The 27,500-nt window shown below is 42.5% G+C and overlaps 1 protein-coding gene across 1 annotated transcript in view; it reads right to left on the minus strand.

The window, feature by feature from the left end:
* dnaaf11 (dynein axonemal assembly factor 11) overlaps positions 1–27,500 on the minus strand; it is a 38,932-nt gene that overhangs the window by 4,431 nt on the left and 7,001 nt on the right. The window contains exons 6-9 of the mRNA XM_076300067.1: positions 22,742–22,888; positions 20,019–20,090; positions 17,601–17,666; positions 10,738–10,807 (exon numbers count right to left, since the gene is read on the minus strand). Of these exons, the coding sequence (XP_076156182.1) occupies positions 10,738–10,807; positions 17,601–17,666; positions 20,019–20,090; positions 22,742–22,888 (355 nt within the window). The remainder of the gene's footprint in view (positions 1–10,737; positions 10,808–17,600; positions 17,667–20,018; positions 20,091–22,741; positions 22,889–27,500) is intronic.

A 27,500-nucleotide genomic window follows, 5' to 3' on the forward strand; every position in this document is an offset into this window, starting at 1 on the left:
GGGAGAGAATGAAAAAGAGGGAGAGAGAGAGAGAGGGAGAGAGAGAGAGAGAGAGAGAAAGAAAGCTGTAAAGGCATTTCGGTAACCTATTTTGTGGAATTTTCGTAACCTTAGTGGCATTTCTGTAACGTCATGTGGCATTTTGGTAACATTCCTTTTTGGAGTAGAAATATTTGTAATATATGAAATAAAAAGCTTTTTTTATACAATTAAATATAAAAAGAGTTACCACCCTCTTAGTGTCATCATGCAAAAACACACTAGAGTCTGTCCCCACTACAGAACTCATCATCCCAGCTCCACTCCACTCTTCATTAGCAGTTACAGTAGCTCTTCTGCATCTTTAGTTGGCCCTTCTCTATACAGACACTGACCCCCCTGCAAGCACAGCACACTGTGAAACTAAACACATTTTCTTAACTTATCTCCCTCCCCATGTCTGACACACCTTGTTAGGGATACAGTTAGGGATAGCCAAACAGGCAGGTCGTATCCGAGGCTTTATCAGTAAGCATGGCTGCATTAGTGCTGCCGCGATTAGTTGACTTATTCAATGTATTCGACTATCAAAAGTCGAATACATTGTCAACTTTTATGGTCGAAGCTTTGTTTTACCTCAAATCACTTTTTTTTATTTTTGCTCTCCAGTGTCAAAACAGTAGCCTATTTCCTATCCTGGCTTTCGCGACTATAAGCTCATACAAGCTAGTACAACCCAAGCTACCGTACAACCCAACTTCTGAGAGGCGGAATCTATCTATCCCCAGATCTTGAGTTACATAAATGCCACACACACTGATACTTTTGAAAGTTCACTCAAACCCAGTAGTCTACAGATTTTGAGTTACATAAATGCCACACACACTGATACTTTTGAAAGTTCACTCAAACCCAGTTGAGTTATATAAATGCCACACACACTGATACTTTTGAAAGTTCACTCAAACCCAGTTGGGCTGTGTTTGCAGGTATGTCATTTGCAGGGCATAGGCTACGTGACTGGTCAGTCAAAATCATAATGCAATTTGATAGGTTTGACACCTGTCATGTTTGACAACTGCCTGTCATTTAAAACTGTTCTGTGGGAACTTCTTTTTTATTCATTCTGCTTGAAGTTGGAGATGAGATCAAGACAAGAAATAGCCTAACAAGGTGAGTACAATTTTACAACATAGGCCTACTAGATGGCGTATGAAGTAGTAGTCACCAAGATGAATATTCATAAACTATTTAGTAGCAGGCCTACTAGATGGCGTATGAAGTAGTAGTCACCAAGATGAATATTCATAAACTATTTAGCAGCAGGCCTACTAGATGGCGTATGAAGTAGTAGTCCCCAAGATGAATATTCATAAACTATTTAGCAGCCTACGCTGTGTGCTATAAAGAGGGGGCTGATCAGATCATACTTCACCATCCTGGGTCAACTTGAACGCTAGCGGATCTTTCTAGTGTGAGCCGACGTGGTGGGGCTGATCAGATCATACTTCACTATCCTGGGTCAACTTGAATGCTAGCGGATCTTTCTAGTGTGAGCCGACGTGGTGAGCATTTAACATGGAAGATCCTTAAGGGGCTATGCAGCGCAATAGATGGCAAATGCCGATTATTGCAGTAGGCCTAGCCTATTTGCGGCTGTAGTCTATGTAATATTTTGGTAGCCTATATGCCGTGTAACCACTTAAAAATCCTGGGTTGGTACTGGATATTATAGCCAACCCACTAGTCAGACATTAGGCTATTAGCCTACCCATCACAGAACTAGACTTCAACAGTGGTCGTGACTGACAGCAAGGTTAGATTAGCACAGTCGCAATTTAATAATAGGCTACGTAGAAGTCATCGGCATTATGGCATTTAAATTGCCCCACGTCCTCCTTACTAGCAGCTACCTATCTAGCCTTCAATCTTTGCATGGTATCTCTGCTGCGATCTCCCATTCAGCCTCTCTCCGCACGGCCGATCTGTGCTGAGTTATTTAGATTCAAGACCCTTCCACACGGATGACCGTTAGTCCAATCCAGAGCCTCTCTATGCTCTGTGCCAATCACGTCCCTCACAGTATGACAGGTCTATGGTGATTGGATGGTTCAGTAGAGGCTGCGTTCAAGACAACTCATTTTCGGCCAGCGAAATTTCACCTCGGGGGGCGTGGCGGCCAAACTAACCTTTTGACTGCAGTGTCTAGCCAGTGGTGGCAAGCAAGCTAATTAGGCTAATCAGCTAGTTCACAAGTTTAAGTACCTAATGAAGATATCCAGGGGTCTTTATGCCTTGACTAAGTTGATGTTGCTTATAAACAACAATTCATGTTTATAGAAACAACGTCAATAAGACATAATATATTTCATACCTGTGTTGCAACATGTAACCTAGCTGTCTAGCTAGGTTTACAATGCAATCCAATGTCCGAAAATACTAGCATTTTGCCTGTCAGCTAGCTAAAAAGTTTGAGTGTTTAAACTAACATATATAGTGGTCTATTTAGTGGTGTATGTGCTCTGACTAAGTTAGTGTGGCATATAAACCACAATGTGTTGATACAAGTGCCAATGTTCGTGTAGAAACATTTTAATCACATACAAATTTTCGTGTTACAGCTCAGGTAGTCTCCGCCAACTTGGTCAGACTTTTTTGTAACTCCCGCCTCCAAACACAAACACGCGGACCTGATTGGTTCTCGAATGGTCCTCATTTAAATAAAGTTAAACTATCGCCAACTTTGTTTTGCCTGCCTCGGCGATTCGCTCTCATTTCGCCCAACCAGGGCGAATTTCGTCTCCATTCAACCTCAATGAGAGCGACGCGAAATTTCGGTGTGTGGAAACACACCGTTACATGTTAAAAAAAAGTCGGGACAATCCCATCTAGATATTAAAGTTTGTTGTTGAGTTGGCCCTTGAGAACTGGGTCTGCCCACGGTTTCTTCCTTGGACAAGTTTACCACCTCTCCACCCGCCAACACTACAAATGGAACATTTCTATATAGCCTAACTTAAATGAGTCAGTATACAGCGTATAACAGCAGAATACCAATAAAAAAAATACTGCCATTAATGTTGAAACATCCCACAGAAAATACGTCTTAATTATGCCCAAACTGTCAATATTTTGTGTGAGCACCATTATTATGCTCTGCCTTAACCTGTATAGGCTTGAAATTTACCAGAGATGGACTGTTTTTTACTGTAATCTTCTCCCAGTCCTTCAGGGGGATGTTAAGTAGGGCTGTCACTTTTGTGAAAAAATCCTGTTCGATTTTTGAGACATAAGTGTTCATTGAATCGATTGTAAAATCGATTTTTTATGTCTAAAGACGTTTCCATTTTCAACGGCAAATATAGGCCAATCCACAAACAACTAACAGGCATTAGGTCAAACGTAAAGAGGGCGCTTGTAGATGCAAGCCAGCAATATTTCTGATGATTTATTGGCGTGAAGTTTCGTGCACAATGACAAACAGAAGTGCAACTGCAGGCTTCAACGTAGCTGTGTCTGTGTTTACGATTAGAAATGTCAAACAAATTTCGCCTACGTAGAACTCGATTGCACAGTTTGCGTAGCCTACCGCTTTGTTCTTCTCCATAGTTTGATATACCAAAAATCCGAAGTACTTCCACATCGAACTCCTCAAGTTATTAGGGCCCATCACTCGTCTCTCTACATGTCGCACAGGTTGATCGCGTTGTCCTCCATTTTTTGGCAAAACACGAGCAGCACAGCAGCTAATTGAAACAGCTGTTCCCGGTGTGTAAAATTGGTGGGAATTTTCTTTTTAGCTTTCGCAATGCTTACTGCACTTCGGAATTCTTTTATATTCTTATATTCTTGTTTGTGAATTTTGTTACACCTATCTTTTTTATTTGTTTATTTCGTTTAAAATTAATAGTGTAAATATTTGGTTAAAATCGATTCCCTATTTTAGTTTTCGAAACTTGTGTTGTTTAGTCCAATCAATTGTGCAATCGATTTTCGAACGTAAAGTGACAGCCCTAATGTTAAGACACCTTGCTTTCCTCTACTTTCCGCCTTAGGATGTGCCGTATGTGCTCAAACTTGTTTAGATACATGTCCAATCCATCACCTTTAACTTCAGTATCCTCCATGCAGGAGACAATACAATTTCCTTGCGGCCTATCCTTGTATTTAACTGTTGTAGCCTAACTCAGTCAGTTAAAGTTCACTCTTGGGCCTTTCATCCATCAAAGTCATGGTACAATTCCCCCCCCCCCCTTTTTTACATAATGATGGCTTTTGCTACATTAAGCGTGCTTGTAAATGTAAGTAATGTAAATGTAAATTTAAATTGTCAATGTCACATACTATGTCACTATGGTCATTTCACAGATGGATTCCTAATCAGATTTAAGTTTTGATGGCAGCGAGTCTCTTTACTCCCCAACTTCTTCGAGTGAAGAATCCTCAGAAGAGGAGGTGGTAAACCCCCCCAACCCCCCCCAAGAAAACCATTCCACTTAAAGAAGTGGTAGAGGAAGTCACAATGACAGAGGGAAGGAGGAAGAATAAGGAATGCCCTGTCATGCATGTACTGCGGTGGTCACCCACCTGCCACGGCATCTCAGGACGGTCCATAAATGGACCGGTAAATGTGCCCAAAACGCAGTACAACAATTTCAACTAAGAAGTGGACTTTCGTCAAAGGACAGACATAAATTTAAAAGATGTCCAGTCCATGGATGCGGAAGGGTTGTTAAAAGACTGCCTCAGCACATGCAAATAATGCACGATGCATCCAAAACTACCTCCAGCCGCCGAAGTCCCTTACCCCAGAACCTCGTGGCATTTGCCACATGGCTTGTGTCTCCTGATGGCGGCTCTGAAGCCAAAAGATCTGCGAACCAACATGCCAAGCAAGTCAATACAGTTACACAAGCTGCTCCATTGACCAAAGAGGGCATCAGAGAAACCTTCATAGAAGGTTACTGTATTCATCAAAAGTTTTTGCCCGGAACAATTAGATCATATGTGGCAAGCATTAAGCACTACATTTCTTTTCTTCATGTAAGTGCCAACACAACTGATCAACAGAGGTTTATAGAACTTCCAGACATCTTGAGTAAGTGGATTGCCTCTTACAGGAAGGCCAACCAAAAGCGCATCCTACAAAAGATGGATGAAGATTTGAATCTCCTCATCTCTCCAAGGGAGATTCAGCAGTTCAAAGAAAGCAAAGCAGCCTCAGAGGCTATGAGAATTTTAGACGTGTTGACGAAGCTGACAGAGAGGCCACTGCAGCAACGAGAATTTGTTCTAACAAGAGACTTCATCATGGCGAGCATAACCTTAATTAATGCAAACCGTACTGGAGTTATTTCAAACATGACAGTAAAAGAGGTCGCATCCCGTAAAGATCTAGAAGGAGTGACGGTCATCTCGGTGAAAGAGTACAAGACCGCTCGTATCGCTGGCCCAGCGAAAGTAGTCATATCGCCAGATATCAAGCAGTGGATGAGAAGCTTTTTAAACATCATGCGGCCACAGGTCCAGCCACAGTCAGAGGAAGTATTTCTTTCCTGGCAAGGCAAGGCACTGGAGAGCTCACAAGTCTGTAAGGCTGTCCAGTCTGCCTGGACGAAAGCAGGGCTCCCAGGTGCGATCACTTGCACTTTAATGCAGAAAACTGCCGTAACACAAGTTCACGAGAAGTGCCTGGACCAGTCTGCAAATCTGTCCGACCTAATGTGCCACCGTCTGGCAACTGCGGCTAAGTGCTACAGGTTAGCTGAGAAATAAAAGGGTAGATCAGTAATGACATTGTCTACATCTGCGGTCCCCAACCACCGGGCCGCGGGACATTCCTAACCGGGCCGTAGCCTACGACAAGAGTTTAAAATAAACTCAATTTAATTCGCAATAATGTCACATTCGCAATAATACCCACTGACGATGGTGAGCCAGATACCTCAAAGAAAAAGAAGGGGTCATTCAATACGAAATATGACGAGTCATATTTAAAATATGGTTTCGCAGAGACCGGTGACTCGCATGCACCAAGTCCTTTATGTGTGGTATTTGGTGATAAGTTGTCAAACGAAGCAATGAAACTATCAAAGCTAATTCGACATCTAGAGTCCAAGCATCCTACACTTAAAGACAAACCCCTTGAGTTCTTTGAGCGTAAGAAACGCGAGCAAGAAGGACAAAAAACTAGTGCGTAAAGCAACCACATCGGTGAACGTGGCTGCGCTAAAAGCCTCATAGTGGCTAGTCGGATTGCTAAATCTAAGAAGACCTTTACTATTGGGAAAGAGTTAATTCTGCCTGCTGGTAAAGGTATGTGCAATGAACGCCTTGGGGAGGCTGCAGCTAAAAAAATAGCTCAGGTACCGCTTTCTGCAAGCACTGTCCATAGGCGAATTGATGATATGTCAGAGGATATTGAGGCACAGTTGTTAGAGAGGGTGAATGGGTCACCGTGGTACGCTATCCAAGTTGGTTGGTTGCAGGTCACTGGCCAGAGTGTTTGAGTTGCGAGAGCCGCTGCAGAGATTTCTTACAGAAAAAAAGTCACCGTTAGCTGCATATTTTAGTGATGAGGGCTGGGTGTCAAAACTCGCTTACCTGTGTGACATATTCGGGTTGCTTAATGACCTCAACCTGTGACTGCAGGGGAGAATGACGACTGTCTTTAAACTGGCAGATAAAGTCGCTGCATTTAAAGCCAAGCTTGATTTGTGGGTACGACGAGTGGATCGGGGTGTATTTGATATGTTCCAAACAGTAGTGGGGGTTTTGGGAGAGACTGAGGCAGGGCCCTTTCTCTCGCAGCTGGTGCGCGATCACCTGATTATATTCGTAATGCACGTTTAGTTCCCATGTTTTGTTACCATATTTTGTTAAGCATGTTCACACATGATAGATGTAGCTTCAAGTTGCTACATTTTCATAGTTCATATTGTTCAATTTTCACTTCTTCAAGTTCACGTTTTTCACATTTTTAAGAGTTCGTTACCTTCACTGTTCATACATAACTGGAGCTAGTTCTTTTCAAGTAATGCAGGCACAACACGGAACATGGAACCCTCGAAACCCCCCCCCCCCCCACCCCCCACCGGTCCGTGAAAAAATAATGGGAATCAATCCGGTCCATGGTACATAAAAGGTTGGGGACCCCTGGTCTACATAATAACAAAAATGAAAAATAAGAAAACATTACATGTATTTTTATGTCCTACAGGCTGGTGCAACGTGAAAAGTCTGCTGTACAGGCCTCCAAAGTGCTCTGTGGGATTATGGACACCCAGGACAGCGTGGTGAGGGCCCTTCAGAATCTGGCTGCAGCAAGTCTGACTTCCCACACAATAGAGGGAAGAGAATCTTTGATTCTTCAGACAAGGAGGTCAATTATAGCTTAAATGGATACACACACACACACACTCTCTCATATTTCATACTAGACTTACTATTAAGTATTTTAAATGATCAATAATAATAATAATAATAATAATAATAATAATAATAATAATTGTGTCTCAATTAAATTGATTTGAAGGTGAATTACAACCATTTTTTATATTACAGAATCTCAGATCCTGCTGTATGGACATTATCCATAGCGGCCCGATTGGACCAGATGGAGTAACTTTCTGAAGCACTTTTGAATTTATTTCCTCAGCATATTAGGTTATATCATAGATTATTATGCCCATTATTTGAACAGTGAAAATAATAATAAAAGAGTTTTTGAACTTTAATGTCACTAATGCTGATTATTCAATGATTCATTTGAATTTAAATATTTAAGATGGAGTGCGGACAACGGCCCGATTGGACCAGATGGGAGTGGATCAACTTATTAATAGAATAAAATATGAGAGGAGACAACTCAAATGGATCAACTTATTAATAGAATAAAATATGAGGAGACAACTCAAATGGATCAACTTATTAATAGAATAAAATATGAGGAGACAACACACATAATTATATTCATTAGAGAGATATAACCCCCACTATACATCACATCTCCCATTTTAGTATTTTGACAGCTCAGGTCAAAAGTCATGTCAAAGGTCACCCAGGTGTGGATTAAGTAAGAAATAGGCTAAATAAGGATTAAAGGATTAGTGCGTCAAGCATTTAATGGATTAATGATGTTCCTTTGATGAAAGTTTTTGTGTATATGTGATGTCATGGTTAAAGGTTAAAGGTTAAGTGTGTTTAAACCTGTTTATTCCTGTTTATGTCTTTGATGTTTTTCCCGCTTTGATTTTATGTTGTAATAGAGAAGGTAAAAGGTCTTTTAGTGGATGAGCTTCTGTGTCTTTTATGATGTGTTCAAAGACAATAAATCTGAGCTAATGATTGTTATGTGAGCGCTAGTCAATTACCAACCTATTTTATTTGATGTCTGTACCAAAACCATTATTGTCCTGAGCAAGTGGATTATATTTATTATGTCACATAATACATAATTCCAAACTCAAGAGCCATTTAGTGTCACTAGAATATGAAACCTAGTCTACATGTGGAATTCTACTTTAAGGGTGGAATTCTCCGGGGTGCTTAAGTTCAAATAATCACTTGCACGCTTTTCATTCTGCGAATGGAGTCAGTCACTTACACGCCATAAAGCCAGTTGCGCGTTCTAGGCGGAGCAACCCTGAAATCTGGGTGCATAGCCTTCACACATTTGCACAGTTTGCGTCTAACCATAAGTGCAAAAAAGCAAAAAAGTGCAATGTGATATACAAAGTTGCGCCATGTCAGAGTTTACCATTCCTAACCGTACTGTACTGTACTAAACTGAGCCGTACCACTCAATGGAAACACACACACACACACTAATAATTGTCTGTATTTAGTCTTGATCATAGATTACTGAACCTGCGGTTCCTCTCGTACTGAGCAGGATTACCACACACACACACACACACACACACACACACACACTCACGTACTGAGCAGTATTACCATTGCTCACAGCTCACGTTCCCTATTAGTGGGTGGGCAATAATTGGCTGTCTTTAGTCTTGATTATAGATCACTGCTGATGTGATTGGCCGTCTTTAGTCTTGATTATAGATCACTGCTGATGTGATTGGCTGATGACTGTACTGCTGATGTCACGTTCGGATGGCTCAGTCCCACCACTGCTTACTGAAGGACCTTATCTCGCCAGTCATAAGTACAAAGAAGCCAACGCACAGTGAGTTTTAATAAACACACACCACACACACACACAGTCACACACACACACACACACACACACAAAGACACACACACACACACACACACGCTCACAAATACACTCTCTCACACTATTGTTGCTACAACTGATTTTTTGTGTGTGTGTTTTTTGGGTGTGTGTGTGTGTGTGTGTGTGTGCGCGGTTCTGTGTGTGTGTGTGCGCGGGTCTGTGTGTGTGTGTGTGTGTGTGTGCGCGGGTCTGTGTGTGTGTGTGTGCATGTGTACATGTGTGTGTGTGTGTGTTTCTCTGTGTGTGTGTGTGTGTGTTTCTCTGTGTGTGTGTGTGTGCATGTGTACGTGTGTGTGTGTGTGTGTGTGTGTGTGTGTGTGTGTGGTTAGTGATGGAGTCCCTGCTCTGGGGGTGTGTTCTTCAGTGAAAAGTAGACCCAGCTAAGACGCAGACATCACTTACAGAGAAGCCCTCAGGCAACAGGTGTGTGTGTGTGTGTGTATGTGTGTGTGTGTGTGCTTCTCGCTCGCTGCTGGTCAGCTCATTTATTGGCGCCACGCGATGTAGCAGTAGTCTAGTACCGCGAGTATTCTAGAATCAGAGATGCGTTGGTACGTTCACGTATGTGTTCATGTTCATGTTGAGTCAAGATGCACTCGTCTGCGTGTGACAGTGAGTGGGGTTGATAGTTGATAGTGGACTCCCCCCCCCCAATATTTTCTGTGCGGATCTGCACGAATCACGTAAGTCACCCATTTCCTATTCAAAACGGCGAATTTCGCCGAAAGGTGAGGAGTTTGCATGTCTGGATGATGGAGGAGATGGAGGAGAAGAGATGATGGAGGAGAAGAAGTGATGGAGGAGAAGAGATGATGGAGGAGAAGAGATGATGGAGGAGAAGAAGTGATGGAGGAGAAGAAGTGATGGAGGAGAAGAGATGGAGGAGAAGAAGTGATGGAGGAGAAGAAGAGATGATGGAGAAGAGATGATGGAGGAGAAGAGATGATGGAGGAGAAGAAGTGATGGAGGAGAAGAGATGATGGAGGAGAAGAAGTGATGGAGGAGAAGAAGTGATGGAGGAGAAGAAGTGATGAGGAGAAGAGATGATGGAGGAGAAGAGATGATGGAGGAGAAGAGATGATGGAGGAGAAGAAGTGATGGAGGAGAAGAAGTGATGATGGAGAAGAGATGATGGAGGAGAAGAGATGATGGAGGAGAAGAGATGATGGAGGAGAAGTGATGGAGGAGAAGAGATGATGGAGGAGAAGAAGTGATGGAGGAGAAGAAGTGATGGAGGAGAAGAAGTGATGGAGGAGAAGAGATGATGGAGGAGAAGAAGTGATGGAGGAGAAGAGATGATGGAGGAGAAGAAGTGATGGAGGAGAAGAAGTGATGGAGGAGATGGAGGAGAAGAAGTGATGGAGGAGAAGTGATGATGGAGGAGAAGAGATGATGGAGGAGAAGAAGTGATGGAGGAGAAGAGATGATGGAGGAGAAGAAGTGATGGAGGAGAAGAAGTGATGGAGGAGAAGAAGTGATGGAGGAGATGGAGGAGAAGAGATGATGGAGGACTGTACCTTTCCTTTGACTGTAACTCGGAGGCATGTAGGCTGAACATCCACCTCCATCAGGGATGTGTCCAGGTGCCTGTCAAACACACACACACACGCACACACACACACACACGCATGCACACACACACGCACACAGCATCACATAAGTCTGGTGTGTGGGAACATTTTGGATTTAAATTGACCTGTGATGACAGTGGAAAGAAAACGGTAGATAGAACTGTGACTGTGTGCAAGTACTGTGCAACACATATTCATTATGCTAGTGCAACACATATTCATTATGCTAGTGCAACACGTATTCATTATGCTAGTGCAACAGGTGTTCATTATGCTAGTGCAACACATATTCATTATGCTAGTGCAACACGTGTTCATTATGCTAGTGCAACAGGTATTCATTATGCTAGTGCAACACATATTCATTATGCTAGTGCAACACGTATTCATTATGCTAGTGCAACAGGTGTTCATTATGCTAGTGCAACACATATTCATTATGCTAGTGCAACACATATTCATTATGCTAGTGCAACAGGTGTTCATTATGCTAGTGCAACACGTATTCATTATGCTAGTGCAACAGGTGTTCATTATGCTAGTGCAACAGGTGTTCATTATGCTAGTGCAACAGGTATTCATTATGCTAGTGCAACAGGTATTCATTATGCTAGTGCAACAGGTATTCATTATGCTAGTGCAACACGTATTCATTATGCTACGACAGGCCCGGAGTGGCTAATCAGGAGCTTCGTGAGGACGGGCCGGTGTAAATATGGCGTTTGTAACAAACGGAAGTTCGGGAGGAGCATGACGGAATTGGCCACGCCTCCTTCAATCAGACAGGTTATTTATTCGCAGTCTGCCTCTATCTGCCAAAGTTGCAGCATCGGCGTCACTCCGCTTGCAAGGAGAGCTACTCCGCGGGCCATATTTTAATTAGAGCAGAGTTGGATGTAGGATCGATTGCCCTCGTTTCGCAAGGAAAGCAGACCTACGTCGCCTTCTCCAACAATCAGTTTATCTTTCCTCTCCTACGCCGATCAACCGAGCACCAGCGCCGCAGTGCAGAGCTCCGTTCCTCCGGCGTCTCCCCCTCTGTTCATGCAACACGTTTTTCAACTCCACAAGTTATGGCAGCCCGCGTGCAGCCCACTACCTTGCCCGCTACTGCGGCCTCTTTCTCTATTCCTAAACCGCTTTCCCCCTGCTCACCCAACTCGCAAGTTATGGCAGCCCGCGTGCAGCCCTCTACCTTGTCTTCCGCTACTGCGGCCTCGTTCTCTTTCCAGCTAATCAACCCTCCCCACTTTTCTCTTTGCCTACCTAGGGTGCTGCGCAACCTCCTCCCCCTTCCCCCGTAGTGACCGCGTCACTACTTTTTCCCCTTTCCCCATCATCTCCCGCCGGCGCGAACCGCGTTGGAGCCCGCGTTTTTCCCCAGCCAGGGACCGCGTCCCTGGTTCTCCCTCACCCCTCTTTCCCTGGATTGGTGCCACCACCCTATAGGCTGCCGTATCTGCATCTCATCTGAGACCATGTCTACATGAAATAGTAATACAATATAATCTATGTGGTGATCACAAAATGTATTTAAGGGAGCATCGCTTTAACTCAATGCCGGCGTTGGCCGTAAGGCAGCTGATACACAGGAGCTGTTTCTCTGTCGCTTATTGCCAAGAGGGCAAGGAAGGAATTTTTCGCCTTCCTCTGTGTTCATTGAGTGTCAGCATATTAAAGCCCTTCCCTATCTGACCAAGGGAGCACCTGCACCTGCGTGTAGCTCTGCCCTGTTCCTCGGAATCCTCTCTAATAATGTGTTGCTGCTCATCACTTCTCTTGCCGTTATAGCTACCGCAGTTAGCTACAGCAGCCTATTTTAATTGCTTAGGCCTTACTAACCTACTAAACATTGGGGTGCATTAGATGTTGAACTTCACACCACGCGTGTTTGGGCTGTCATTTTCAACATCTACTCTCTCCTGCAGCCCTATACAATTTGGCTAATTAGTTTTTCCATCGCATGGAAAGATCCCCCCTCCAGACTACGGACGCTCCGTTACTCGCTTTCAAACGCAGCTCAACGCTGTTCTAACGTAAATCGGAATCCCAGCAGGCCGTTACATATTTTATGGTGCAGCCACCAACGCGGCAAATAACGGCCTGTCCGATCAAGCGCTCAAAACTCTCGCCCGTGGTCCTCCGACGCCTATCACTCTTATATCAGATCAAGTCTCTCTGATCTGAGGGAATTAGCGCACCTCGCGATCTCGCGTCGAATTTGTTCGCGTGGTCCTGGCTATAGGGTCCCTCATCTTTAACGCATTTTTTGGGGTGTATTGTGGAATCCTGCACGACTCCTGCCTGCGCAGTTGACTCCTGCACGATCCCGCAAATCACTTCAGGACCCTGGCCAGAGACTTCGCCAAACATGCTTTTCTATTATGCTATTATATCTGTTTGCAAATTACGGATGTGAAATAGTGAAATCGTGTTTATAATATATTGTTTCTGAAGTTCATTTGCGGCGCCCTCACGGCACTTCAGCAGCTTCACTAGCTGTGCGGTCGCAGCCCCTTTATCGCAGTTTCCCAAATATTAACAAAGTAGCAAAGTCACAAAACTGTTTGGGAATATGTGCAATCATTCAGGGGAGCAGTAGGCTATATGAGCGGCCCCTCCTCCAGCGGCACGACTCTGACCAACTCTCATATGTGCAGGGGAGACGTGTAGTAGGCTTATAATAATTAATTTTACTGTAAGGTAATAACCCCAGATCTCAAAAGCCCTCGAAAATAAAATATCATTACAATGTGTAGTACAGTGTTTTGGGTAATCCCGCTGGATTTTCTTGTGAAAAATGATTTTTATTTTAGTTCTATTTAGTATTTAGTTTTATTTTATTTCTATTGTTAGTATAGAGTCTAAGGAACAAGATTTTTTTGTCTTCAAATTGTCACAATCCATTTTCACACTTAGATGACATCATCATTTATATAATGCATAATTAAGACTGGGACTACTATCACTTAGGGGTCAAATGTGAGAAAACGCTGGTAAAGAGGGTATTGTGGGTGCTGATTCTAAGTAATATCATATTTACTTAGCTGATTTTTTAGTTTTAAACCTGCTAATTAGCATTTGCGGCCTAAAGCTGGCCTCCATAGGCCACATATGGCCCTTTCCAGTAGACTTGTAAATCTGTCGCCCGAGTTGGAAAGTGTAAATTACCCAGCTTTTTTGCGGCATTTCACGCAGGCACGCCCCCTTTACCTCGGAGTACTTGAGGGTACCCCGAGGTGGACGTACGACCTTACGACAAACATGGCTGCGCCCATAGTTAAGATGAGATGACATGTATTTCTTTTGCATATGTACTGTGTTGGTCATTTTAATGTTGATGCAATGCTCTTACACACTAGATTACATTGCTGCTTCAATCCGGTCACCAATTCATGCATAGCACGGTCTTGCTGTGCCTGCAATACAATGTAACAATTTGTTTTCCAGCCATTTAGCTAGAGGCTACATGTAGCACGAAACAATAACAATGACTAGCCTCTTGCTCGTGGCTCGAGAGAAACGCATTCCTTTAGCAACTCATTTATACATGTTGTATGGGTAGGTGTATTTTTTTTTTTTTGGGGGGGGGGGTATCCAAAGCGTCACTTAGCCTACTACTTGCTATAAGGTATAAATCAATATTAGGTACACTAACAATTTCTAATTGTGATCATTAAGTATTGTCATTGTCAACAACAATGTTTTTTTGTAGTGTCGAGTTGAGTTTCAGTTGTCCTTAGCCCTAATAAGGTGACTAATAACCTTAACCTTGCCACTTCTTAAAAACAAATGACACTTAAAAACCAAACATGTGTGGTCAAAAATGAAGAACAAACACCACCGACTACCCCCCCCCCCCCCCCAAAAAAAAAAAAACCCTCCAGTCTAAGGATAGGCCCAGAAATCTATTTATATGGATATATAAAACCATTATTATTGGTATGGTATTGTTGTTGCACATTTGACACTAAAGCAGTCTGTGAAAACATGCACATCAGTGGACTGCTTTACTAATGCAAAATTGAAAACTATGATTTCATTGCATTACTCAGTATGGTTGCACGATGCTTGCATGATAAATACTTCCCAAAACAACAGTAATTATAAGGATGACATTTAGGAGTGTAAATCAAGTTTACACAATTCGATACAATATTGATTCTTTAAGCCAACAATTTGATTCTTTTCAATACTTGATAGATAGATAGATAGATAAATACTTTATTGATCCCCAAGGGGAAATTCAGGAAATCCCTACACAATCCTACTTGTGTAGCAATACGATTCGATGCGTTGCTGGGGTCTGTTGTCGATAGGAAATTATAGATTTTGGTTAATTTTCATGGATTCAAATGCCAATATTATAGGCTAAATTATAGGCCAAATAATGAACAATGACTGTGGAATCAGGTAGGTTACAGAGTTTGTTCTCTTTCCCCCCCCTAACACCACCTGTCACTAGCTACTGTAGATGCTTTCAAATTTAACATGGTTTAAACTTGTATGTTGCAGTATACGTTTTCTGTCACTGCAATAAAACTAGCCTATTTGGAATATTTTGTAGGCCTGCTGTTCCTTTTATGAGAACAATTTAACTGACTGATCAAGTTTTCATAGGCTATCGAATGCTTTAAATGTAAATGCCATAAACTTAATTCACCATTAACTAGATTATTGGTTCTTCACGCAGTTGTTATCTAAATGCAGTGTTTTGTAGGCTATTCAAAGCATTTCACTCAGTTGTGGTGTAGGCCTATGTCTTCAGTGATCGCTGTCCCTTTAAATGTCTGGGACTTTAAATTACGTTTTAACTCCATGCTGTTTTTGTTGATCGACAATAAATGACACACGCACTTGCGTGGTTAAAAGTGAATTGTTTTCACTTGTTTTCTTGCAATTCCCACGTACCTACAGTACCTACATACTACAGTAGGTCTAGGTTACATTTAAAAAAATGTTGTTGATTACTATGTCAGTGACTAGTTGGAACTTTGTTACTGATGGGCTAGGTGGAATAATAATATAATAATGTCATTATTGCACGGTTCTGGATGATCACAGTCAGATGGCAGCGCCACTGTCAGCTGAACAAAAGCTTACACACTAGTCACACAGTCCACAGTTGTCCACAGTTGTTAAAACTTCCAGCTAACGTAGCCAGAGACTTTCTAATTTGGAGACACAGCACTCAAAAAATCCTCCATAGAAATGCATGGGGCTAGTTTGTCACGCCAATATGGCCGTTGTCTACACATATCCCACCCCTTACTCTGCAAAACGTCGACATGTGAATACATTGAGCCAATCATATGGTGTGATGTGAATACATTGAGCCAATCATATGGTGTGTTGTGAAGACATCGTGCCAATCATGTGTTGTGTTGTGAATACATTGAGCCAATCATGTGGTGTGATGTGAATACATTGAGCCAATCATGTGGTGTGATGTGAATACATTGAGCCAATCATGTGGTGTGATGTGAATACATTGAGCCAATCATGTGGTGTGATGTGAATACATTGAGCCAATCATATGGTGTGTTGTGAAGACATCGTGCCAATCATGTGTTGTGTTGTGAAGACATTGAGCCAATCATATGGTGTGATGTGAATACATTGAGCCAATCATGTGGTGTGATGTGAATACATTGAGCCAATCATGTGGTGTGATGTGAATACATTGAGCCAATCATGTGGTGTGATGTGAATACATTGAGCCAATCATATGGTGTGTTGTGAAGACATCGTGCCAATCATGTGTTGTGTTGTGAAGACATTGAGCCAATCATATGGTGTGTTGTGAAGACATCGTGCCAATCATGTGTTGTGTTGTGAAGACATTGAGCCAATCATGTGGTGTGATGTGAATACATTGAGCCAATCGTCTGGTGTGATGTGAATACATTGAGCCAATCATGTGGTGTGATGTGAATACATTGAGCCAATCATATGGTGTGTTGTGAAGACATCGTGCCAATCATGTGTTGTGATCTCGCCGCTGGAGCAAGATTGGTGTCGTGAAGCCTTGCGCACGCGCAGTTCGACCCAAAGGCTGTGCCCGATGAATCATAAATCGTTGGTATATGGCCGCCGAGTGGAGGGACTTGCCTAAAAGGACTTTGACGTAGCCTAGTGCGAACTAAAAGAGTTGCCTCCTAACGGAGTGAGTGTAGCCTATATTTTCTTAGCTGCTATCAGAGTGATAGGCTAGCCTAGGCCTACATCTACCACTCCTTTGCTACATGAACAAATATTATCAGATGAGTGACAGAAGCACCGGGCATTTGACCAGCAGGCCCATATGATAAACACGCTGCTCTGGTTCCTCTGGTAGCCTGTAGTAGGGCCTAGATGACGTGAAAAAAACGAGAGTCGCCAAAAAGCATCCCTGCATCCCCCGCCCGAAAAAACTCTTCGGATCTGCACGATTCATATCGCCCAAAGGAACGTGAAGGAGGCACCGAAAAGCGCGCTGTTTGCATCCCTATAATATCCATATCAACTGAGGCGAAAATGTTGTTGGCGTCGCTGATAGGCTGTCAACCACGGAACTCTACACAGTTTACTTTTACGTCATTGCTATCAACTCCGACTGAATCAGGTCCTGTTAGCACGTATATATTTTTTAATTAGGTAAGATGAAGTTAAAACATGTAGACACAAATATTAAGCAAAAAATGTAAACTCATTATATATTGAAGTGGTGATGAAAAATTTACTACCACTCAAATTGCATTTATGACCTTTTAATACCTTTTACTAGCGCGCGGACACCCTGCGACACACACACACACACGCTCACGTACCTGTAAACATGCAAGTCCAGCTGAAGGCTGTTATTCTCCTCGTCCTCCGTTAGCGTGAAATCCAGCCTGACATCACAAAGAGTGTGTGGTCACGCAAACATCTGTGTGTGTGTGTGTGTTTGTGTGTCTATGAGCATGCATGTGTGTGTGTGTGTGTGTGTTTGTGTGTCTCTGAGCATGCATCTGTGTGTGTGTGTGTGTGTGCTTTCATCAACAGAAACTTCATAAGGGTTTAGAATGCAGAACATAGCCTAAGCTGCAGTCGTGGCCTACTGGTTAGGGCTTCGGACTTGTAACCGGAGGGTTGCCGTTTCAATCGCCGACGAGTAGGCACGACTGAAGTGCCCTTGAGCAAGACACCTAACCCCTCACTGCTCCCCAAACGCCGATGTAGCAAGACAGCTCACTGCGCCGGGTTAGTGTGTGCTTCACCTCACTGTGTGTTCACTCTGTGTTCACTAATTCACAGATGGGATAAATGCAGAGACCAAATTCCTTGTATACGCAAGTATACTTGGCCGAGAAACCTGATTTAAATTTAGCAATTTCTTAAATGACCCTCACTGTCCACCGTTGCTATAACATCATGCAAGACCTGAGACACAGCAAGGATGCGCTAGTCAGAAAAAGCTAGCAGACGTATGCGCTAGTCAGAACAAGCTAGCAGACATATATGAGTAATGCGCTAGTCAGAACAAGCTAGCAGACGTATATGAGTGATACATTAGTCAGAATAAGCTAGCCGTAGTTTATGAGTAATGCGCTAGCCAGAACAAGCTAGCAGGCTAGAAGATGTATATGAGTGATGCATTAGTCAGAACAAGCTAGCAGACGTATAGTGATGCACTAGTCAGAACAAGCTAGCAGACGTATATGAGTGATGCGCTAGCCAGCACAAGCTAGCAGACGTATATGAGTGATGCGCTAGCCAGAACAAGCTAGCAGTAGCTTATGCAGTCATTTATGAGTGAATGGTAGTCATAAGATAACACAATGCAGTTTGGCAAATGCCAATCAATAGCCAGTTAAACTTTCAGTGTTGTTTGATCTCACCAAAGTAACAGGCTAACTAACTAGCGTCTGATATGTTGGGGATTTGTTACCTTATCGTTTGGCGGTTAGTTCGGCCTACACAGGCTTTGGACATGCCGTCATCTGATTGCTAGTGCTAATGTTTGTCATCTGACTGCTAGTGCTAATGTTTGTCATCTGACTGCTAGTGCTAATGTTTGTCATCTGATTGCTAGTGCTAGTGCTAATGTTTGTCATCTGATTGCTAGTGCTAATGTTTGTCATCTGATTGCTAGTGCTAGTGCTAATGTTTGTCATCTGAGTGCTAGTGCTAATGTTTGTCATCTGATTGCTAGTGCTAATGTTTGTCATCTGATTGCTAGTGCTAATGTTTGTCATCTGATTGCTAGTGCTAGTGCTAATGTTTGTCATCTGACTGCTAGTGCTAATGTTTGTCATCTGATTGCTAGGGCTAATGTTTGTCATCTGATTGCTAGTGCTAGTGCTAATGTTTGTCATCTGATTGCTAGTGCTAATGTTTGTCATCTGATTGCTAGTGCTAGTGCTAATGTTTGTCATCTGATTGCTAGTGCTAGTGCTAATGTTTGCCATCTGATTGCTAGTGCTAATGTTTGTCATCTGATTGCTAGTGCTAATGTTTGTCATCTGATTGCTAGTGCTAGTGCTAATGTTTGTCATCTGATTGCTAGTGCTAGTGCTAATGTTTGTCATCTGATTGCTAGTGCTAATGTTTGTCATCTGATTGCTAGTGCTAGTGCTAATGTTTGTCATCTGATTGCTAGTGCTAGTGCTAATGTTTGTCATCTGATTGCTAGTGCTAATGTTTGTCATCTGACTGCTAGTGCTAGTGCTAATGTTTGTCATATCTGCCAACGTGTGTTGTATAGGAAGAAGAAATACTATTGCACTCACTCAGAGAAACGGGTGACTAAGACCCAGACAGATAGATAGATAGATAGATACTTTATTGATCCCAAACCGTTCAAGGTCCAAGCCCATTCTCTCCATGCTAACATTCATTCCCTCTCTGTGGCTCAAGCCCATTTCTCTGTCTTACCCCTACCCCTTCTCCAACCCCTTCATCTTACCCCTATCCCTTCATCTTACCCCCAGCCCTTCATCTTACCCCTACCCCTTCATCTTACAGAGTGGCAAGACATAGGGGTGAATATATTCCCCTTGGAAATGAGACCCCACTAGCCTACTGTAAGGGAGAGCCGGGATGGATGAAACACATTTTAATTAAACATAATTTACAAAGAGATCATACCACACTGAAAACTAATGTAATAATATTTTGTAGCTCTGAACAAAACCGTTCAGGAATTATTTCAGCAAAAGTGGAGCGTGCGTAATGTTTCATTCATGTGTGTATGTGTTTCATACTTGGGTTCATTAACATTCAGCATTCTTCCGTCTTCAGCTGTCAGAGATCTGGCCTTCTTTGTTTTCTTCTCCCTGCAATACAGGCAGCAGACAGCAGCAGACAGCTATCATTAATACAGCAGCAGACAGCTATCATTAATACAGCAGCAGACAGCTATCATTAATACAGCAGCAGACAGCTATCATTAATACAGCAGGCAACTAATTCTAATATAGCAGGGAGCTAACATTAATACAGCAGGCAACTAATTCTAATATAGCAGGGAGCTAACATTAATACAGCAGGCAACTAATTCTAATATAGCAGGGAGCTAACATTAATACAGCAGGCAACTAATTCTAATATAGCAGGGAGCTAACATTAATACAGCAGGCAACTAATTCTAATATAGCAGGGAGCTATCATTAATACAGCAGGCAACTAATTCTAATATAGCAGGGAGCTAACATTAATACAGCAGGCAACTAATTCTAATATAGCAGGGAGCTAACATTAATACAGCAGGCAACTAATTCTAATATAGCAGGGAGCTAACATTAATACAGCAGGCAACTAATTCTAATATAGCAGGGAGCTATCATTAATACAGCAGGCAACTAATTCTAATATAGCAGGGAGCTAACATTAATACAGAGGGCAGCTAACTTTACAGTTTTTCTTGATCGCTGTAATGCTTGCATGAACTCTGACATCACATAGTCAAAACAGTTAACACAAAGGTCTAAACAGAATCACTCTGGCCAAATAGACTTATTTTGCTTGCAAAACACTCTAACGCCTTCAAACCATTTAAAACACGCAGCAAAAGCAAATTTTGCCTTCAAACAACACAACTTGAAGTCAAATCATTGTTCACTTTCAATCAATCATTACACGCTGCACAACAAAATGCAAAACACTGTTCTGAAAATGAGGAATTTTAGCCTTTATTTTTGCTATGTCTGTGACATTTCCTTTTCTTTATTAAAAACAATTGTATTCATTCCTCCCAAGATGTAACTGCCATTGACAGTTTTTTTTTTATTGAAATAGACCTACAGTAAACTCCTAGACTTGTCAGCTTTTGTACTGTTGTCTTCACCAAATAGGCAGTACTTTCTCTAAATGTGCCTTAGATCCATACTTGCAAATAGCAACACAGAACAGACATGATATCTCTTATGGATAATGCATGATTGCTAATTGAAGAATTGTGCAAAGGAGATTCACACATTAACATTAATCATGTGCAAAGGTAACATCAGAGTTTACCGTTTCCCTGGTTTGTATCATGTGCAGTGTTAGTGTTTGCTGTATCATGTGCTAAGGTAACGTTAGTGTTTGCTGTATCATTTGCTAAGGTAATGTGAGTGTTTGTATCATGTGCTAAGGTAACGTTAGTGTTTGCTGTATCATTTGCTACAGTAACGTGAGTGTCTCTGTTTGTGCTGCAGCGTGAGAGTTCATGTGTCCTCATGTGTGAGTGAATTTGGATGAAAGTGTTTGTATAATGTACTAAGGTAACGCTAGTGTTTGTATCATGTGCTAAAGTGCTAAGGTAACGCTAGTGTTTGTATCATGTGCTAAAGTGCTAAGGTAACGCTAGTGTTTGTATCATGTGCTAAAGTGCTAAGGTAACGCTAGTGTTTGTATCATGTGCTAATGTGCTACGGTAACGCTAGCTGATTGTATCATGTGCTAAAGTGCTAAGGTAACACTAGTGTTTGTATCATGTGCTAAAGTGCTAAGGTAACGCTAGCTGATTGTATCATGTGCTAAAGTGCTAAGGTAACGCTAGTGTTTGTATTATGTGCTAAAGTGCTAAGGTAACGCTAGTGTGCTAAAGTGCTAAGGTAACGCTAGTGTTTTTATCATGTGCTAAAGTGCTAAGGTAACGCTAGTGTGCTAATGTGCTAAGGTAACGCTAGTGTTTGTATCATGTGCTAAAGTGCTAAGGTAACGCTAGTGTGCTAAAGTGCTAAGGTAACGCTAGTGTTTGTATCATGTGCTAAAGTGCTAAGGTAACGCTAGTGTGCTAATGTGCTAAGGTAACGCTAGCTGATTTAGGTGAGAGCCTCAGACTGGGCCACAGAAGGGTGGGCTGGGCCAGACAAGCTTTAACTGCAAACTCTAAAATGTGTTCATCAATCACTGGCAAATAGACACACACACACACACACTCAGCTGGCTGTGGAGCATCTCTGTGCCACCACATCTCAGTGTGTATGTGTGTGTGTGCGCGTGCGTGTGTGTGTGTCTGAGTGTGTATGTATGTGTGTGAGTGTGTGTGTCTTTGTCTGTCTCTCAGGTCAATTGCAATTAAGCATCTCATTAACCATACTGCCACCATGGAGATTCAGGGATTACAGAAAATTAAGGTTAAAAGGCTGTGCGTGTGTGTTAAAAGTGATTAAGAAGTGACAAGGACATACAGACTGAACAGACATCCGCTCTACTGTACCCTGCAGTCACTCCATCTCTACTCCATCTCTACTCCATCTCTACTCTACTCTACACTAGTGTGTAGCTGATATGCCCCCCCATCAACTGAATTCCACGAAACTTGGCACACATTTAGAGGGTGTGATAATGATCCTACACTTCAAATTTCGTGCAGTTTTGAACCTGTCAGCCAAAGATAACTGCAATTACAACGCATCATTTTCACTTTTTCATTTTTAGCTAGGTGCCGCTATAACTCAAATGAGTGGTTATGGGATGGGTTACCATGGTCTGTGCGTACCTGTCTGGGTTGCGCTGGCGTCTCTTCTCCTCCAGGTGGCGGTGTGCCTCCAGTCTGGACTCTGGGCTAAAGTCACATGGGGTTTCCCAGAATTCCCTCTCCTGCTCTAGCTGCTCCGCCTCACACACTGGGCTCTCGTCATCGCTCCTGAAACACACACACACAGACACACACACACACACACACCACACACAGACACACACACACACACACCACACACACACACAGACACACACACACACACACACACACACACAGACACACACACACACACACACTACACACAGACACACACACACACACACACCACACACAGACACACACACACACACACCACACACAGACACAGACACACACACACACACACACACACACACAGACACACACAGACACACACACACACACACACACACACACACAGACACACACAGACACAGACACAGACACACACACACACACACAGACACACACACACACAGACACACACACACACACACACACACACAGACACACACAGACACAGACACAGACACACACACACACACACACACACACACACAGACACACACACACAGATACACATTGAAAACACAGACATGAGGCTACAGATATATAGAATATACAGACATAACACAAACAAACACACACACACACACACACAGTCAAAGATCTCACTCTCTCACACACACTCTCTAGCCTGGGTGTTCCCATGCTGCCTTGCGCGTGATTTGATTTACGCTGCTAAGGCAGCCTGGAGACCATGGAGCAAATTTTCGCCTGAGATAGGCGACCAATCACAGAACAAGGGGGAAAGCAAGACGATGATGAGCTATGCACAGACACATTTGATACACATCCGTGGCACCCAATAAACGGATCTGGGCATTTTTTTCAAATACGAGAAAATTAACGTTTGGTTCCCAGACCACATCTCATTGAGAAGTGGTGGCGCTAGCCAGGCTACACACTCTCACACACACACTCACACACACACTCACCCACCCACACACACACACACACACACACACTCACACACAAACACAAACACAAACACAGACAGACAGACAGACAGAGCAGTGTTTCCTCAACTAGATATGTAAGGGATAATGTACGACACGGTGGTCTGTTCACAGAAATTAATGCACGGTCGAGGTTGTAAAACGGCCCCGACGCGAAGTGGAACCTCGTACAGTAAGTGCATTAATTTCTGTGAACAGACCACCGTGGAGTCCATTATCCCGCTTATTCCACTGTTGCCACTTGCGTTGTGTTCATTTCCTGTTACAATTTAAACGTTTTAATCGCTAAGACTGTCTTGTTTGTAGAACTACTTACTTCCGACACATATCAACTAATTTCACAACTTGCAGGACAAACTGCCGTTACTAGTTCTAAATGGATGGTTGATTCGGCCAAAGGCCAGTCGTTAGTTCTATCTCTCCCGTTGTCAAGCGGGCATATCCCAAGATTCTGATGAACTTTAGCTTTGAAACATCGTTATTTTACTTAGCCTGCTGTCATCCATCTAGCTAAAAGCCACCTCCGTCATATGCTACAATGTTGCTATGTTCTGAACGTCTGCATTTTACAGCTCGGATGCAACGTGACGGTTTATTTAAACTTCACAACGAGTTTGGCGAATTAATATACAAGTGTGATTTTTTTTTTTGTCATTTTGAGATATAGCGATTTGAATGCAGAGAGGGTCACCATGAACACATTCCTTACAACCTATTATCTACAGTATCACTCATTGTCGTATCTTACTGTAAAACGACCTAGAAATGATTTTTTTACCTAGAAATATGACGTTCAGACACTTGCTGTGTAAGAACAGCGAAGTTTCAGGTTTTTTTTGGGTCTGATAACTTCTTTAATTTCTTGAATTATTATGAAGGAAATGTATATTTTAGCCACATTCCTTATACACACTAGCCAAGAGACTTGGGAGTAGAAACAGCAACCTAAATACAGTTGTTGCTGACCAGGTTCCTCACGGAGATTGCGCCCGATTGGTCCGATTCAACATTAGGCTATGCATTAAGCATTAGGCCAGGGGTCTCAAACTGAAATGAGCTGGGGGCCAATTCTGCCAACGTCATCTGATTGGAGGGCCGGCTATTTCTGAAAATGCAATGCTCTTTTTTTCAAATACCACACAAAACTGCAAGCAGAAAGTGCAAGTGTTTTTATCTAGTTTTAGACACCTGTGCTAGCAACCTTAGCTTATAAATAAAATAATGATAAAATAAATATTAATACAAATTATAAAACAAATGAAAAGAATAAAAACAGGTATGTGTGTATATTTGTATGTATATTTTCCTCTCATAACTTTTTTAAACCTGGCAAAATATAGGCGTCAGGGTTAAGAAAGCAACACCATTGGATTTTTATATCAAAATTTCAAAAGGCCATGGCTTGAAAGTGGTCAGAGATAAAGTCCTACTGTAAATGTAAAAATCTGTGAGTAAAACAAAAGTTTATGAAGGGGGTAAATTTACCCATCTAATTTGCCACTGGATTGCAAGCACCTCAAATTATGCACCTTTCAATAAATACTGGATGAACATATTTGAGCAGGTTTACTTTCCTTTTTTCATATTACCCACATAACAAATTAACAGGAAAACACCTAAGATGTATATGGTTTCCAAACCACAAGGCCTACAATTGTGTATTCTGGTCAAATCAGTTCCTATCGCGGGAAATCTGAGTACCCAGAAGTTCGCATCATATTGCGGGTGACTTTGTAGTTTAGAGCCCTATTTTTCTACTAGCCCTGCTGTCTGTACCACGTCCATTACGGACACTATCATCACGATTACCACTGCAACCTCCAAGCTATGTTGGGCAGAGGGTCGAAATAAGCATGGTATGCTTAGTGGACACCGTCGTATACACGCAGACGCACCTCCATTCAATAGACGATCGATCATAATCTCCAAAAGGATATTCTCCTACAGATTTAGAATAGGTGAATAAGATAGCCTACCTAAGACTTCATCACACGTAAACGTTTTTCAACATTTGGTGTAGGCCTATTTCCGCTTAATTTATGCTTCAATTTATGCAACACTATGGCCTGCATCGCTTCCGCGTCATTACAAATGCACGTCTTTGTGTTTCTCGCGATTTTGGGTTTGAATGAAGCTCTGGATGTCTAGCACATAGTGGAGCAGAGTACAAATGAAATTTGTCACCGTACTTGGAACTATCCTCTTGTTTGTCACAATTAAAAAGTCTCAAGGGCCGGATTACATTATTATTTTGACATACGTCGCGGGCCGGGTGTTTGAGACCCCTGCATTAGGCTATTGTTGTCCTTGTCGTCTTCAGAAGTTGATCGAACATTATAGGCTACCTCACAAGTTACGAATGCCTCACGAGATTTAGAAGCTGCGCTGTGTAGTTCGGATCTTTTCGGATTAAACAATAGAGATTAACTAACACCCTACAGCCCCCGGACCCTCCTAACTAAGACCCTACTGCCCCGGGACCCTCCTAACTACCCCGGGATCTGATTACAAACAAAAACATCTGATCTGAGCATTAAGGCTTGCGGTGTGAACGGGATTAAGGCTTGCGGTGTGAACGGGATTAAGGCTTGTGGTGTGAACGGGGTCTGAGCATTAAGGTTTGCGGTGTGAACGGTGTCTGAGCATTAAGGCTTGCGGCGTAAACGGGGTCTGAGCATTAAGGTTTGCGGTGTGAACGGGATTAAGGCTTGCGGTGTGAACGGGGTCTGAGATCAGTGACCAGTTTCCTGCAACTAACCGCACGCTGCTGGAAACACATCTAGGGGAAACACTGCACAGACAGCAAACACACACACACACACACCCACATACACAGATCACACACACACACACACCCACACACATACACACACATACACAGATCACACACACACACACACCCACACACATACACACACATACACAGATCACACACACACACACACACACACACACACATACACAGATCACACACACTAGGGGTGTAACGGTACACAGAAGTCACGGTTGGGTTCATACCTCGGTTCGGACGTCACGGTTCGGTACGAGTTCGCTACAATGGAGGGAAAAGCAAAACAAAAATGCAGAAAGCATTTCTTTTTATTGTGCATGTCTCAGGCTGTACCACCTAGTGTCACAGTCTCTTCCCTGAGCTATCTGCAACAGCCTGAAGTGTGTAAGATGTAGGCTAAACAGTACTATAAGTACCCAGACTCCATCTGTAACTTGTAAACAAAATAAGACAATCAGCTATAAAACTGAAAATAGGCCTACAGCATCTCTTATTTCTGAAAGTGCAAATTACATAGAATAATGATTTTTAAAAATCCACTTAAGCAAGACCTTCAACATCTGTGTTTAGTTGTATATGGAAGGGTCTACAATTTGCCTCAATATTTTTCAGTGTGTGTACAGTAATAATCTAGCCTACTAACTGTGAAAATATCACACTATTTTGCCTTCTTTTAAAAAAACGAAATTGCTCCTTTCATTTCATAAACAGACTACAACTAGAAGTCATGTGACTTTGCCCTTCGACGTTAACTCACCGTAGCATGGTTTGTTTATTAGCCTGGTTAGCGTTGACGCTTTCTTTTACTGTCTATGCACATAACACTACCAGCTCCTCATGTGAGAAGTTACAAGTTACCCAAACATAAAGGTAATTACCATGCGATTTACATAGCTTTCTGTCATTGCGAAATCATTTAATTTAAGCCATAGTTTTGCTTTTTCTCATT

The sequence above is a fragment of the Alosa pseudoharengus genome, unplaced genomic scaffold (assembly GCF_046254945.1).
Source record: "Alosa pseudoharengus isolate Yale_2024_CS ecotype anadromous, Long Island Sound unplaced genomic scaffold, YU_APseudo_1.1 YU_APseudo_1.1_scf_22, whole genome shotgun sequence".
In the NCBI taxonomy this organism is placed as follows: Eukaryota; Metazoa; Chordata; class Actinopteri; order Clupeiformes; family Clupeidae; genus Alosa; species Alosa pseudoharengus.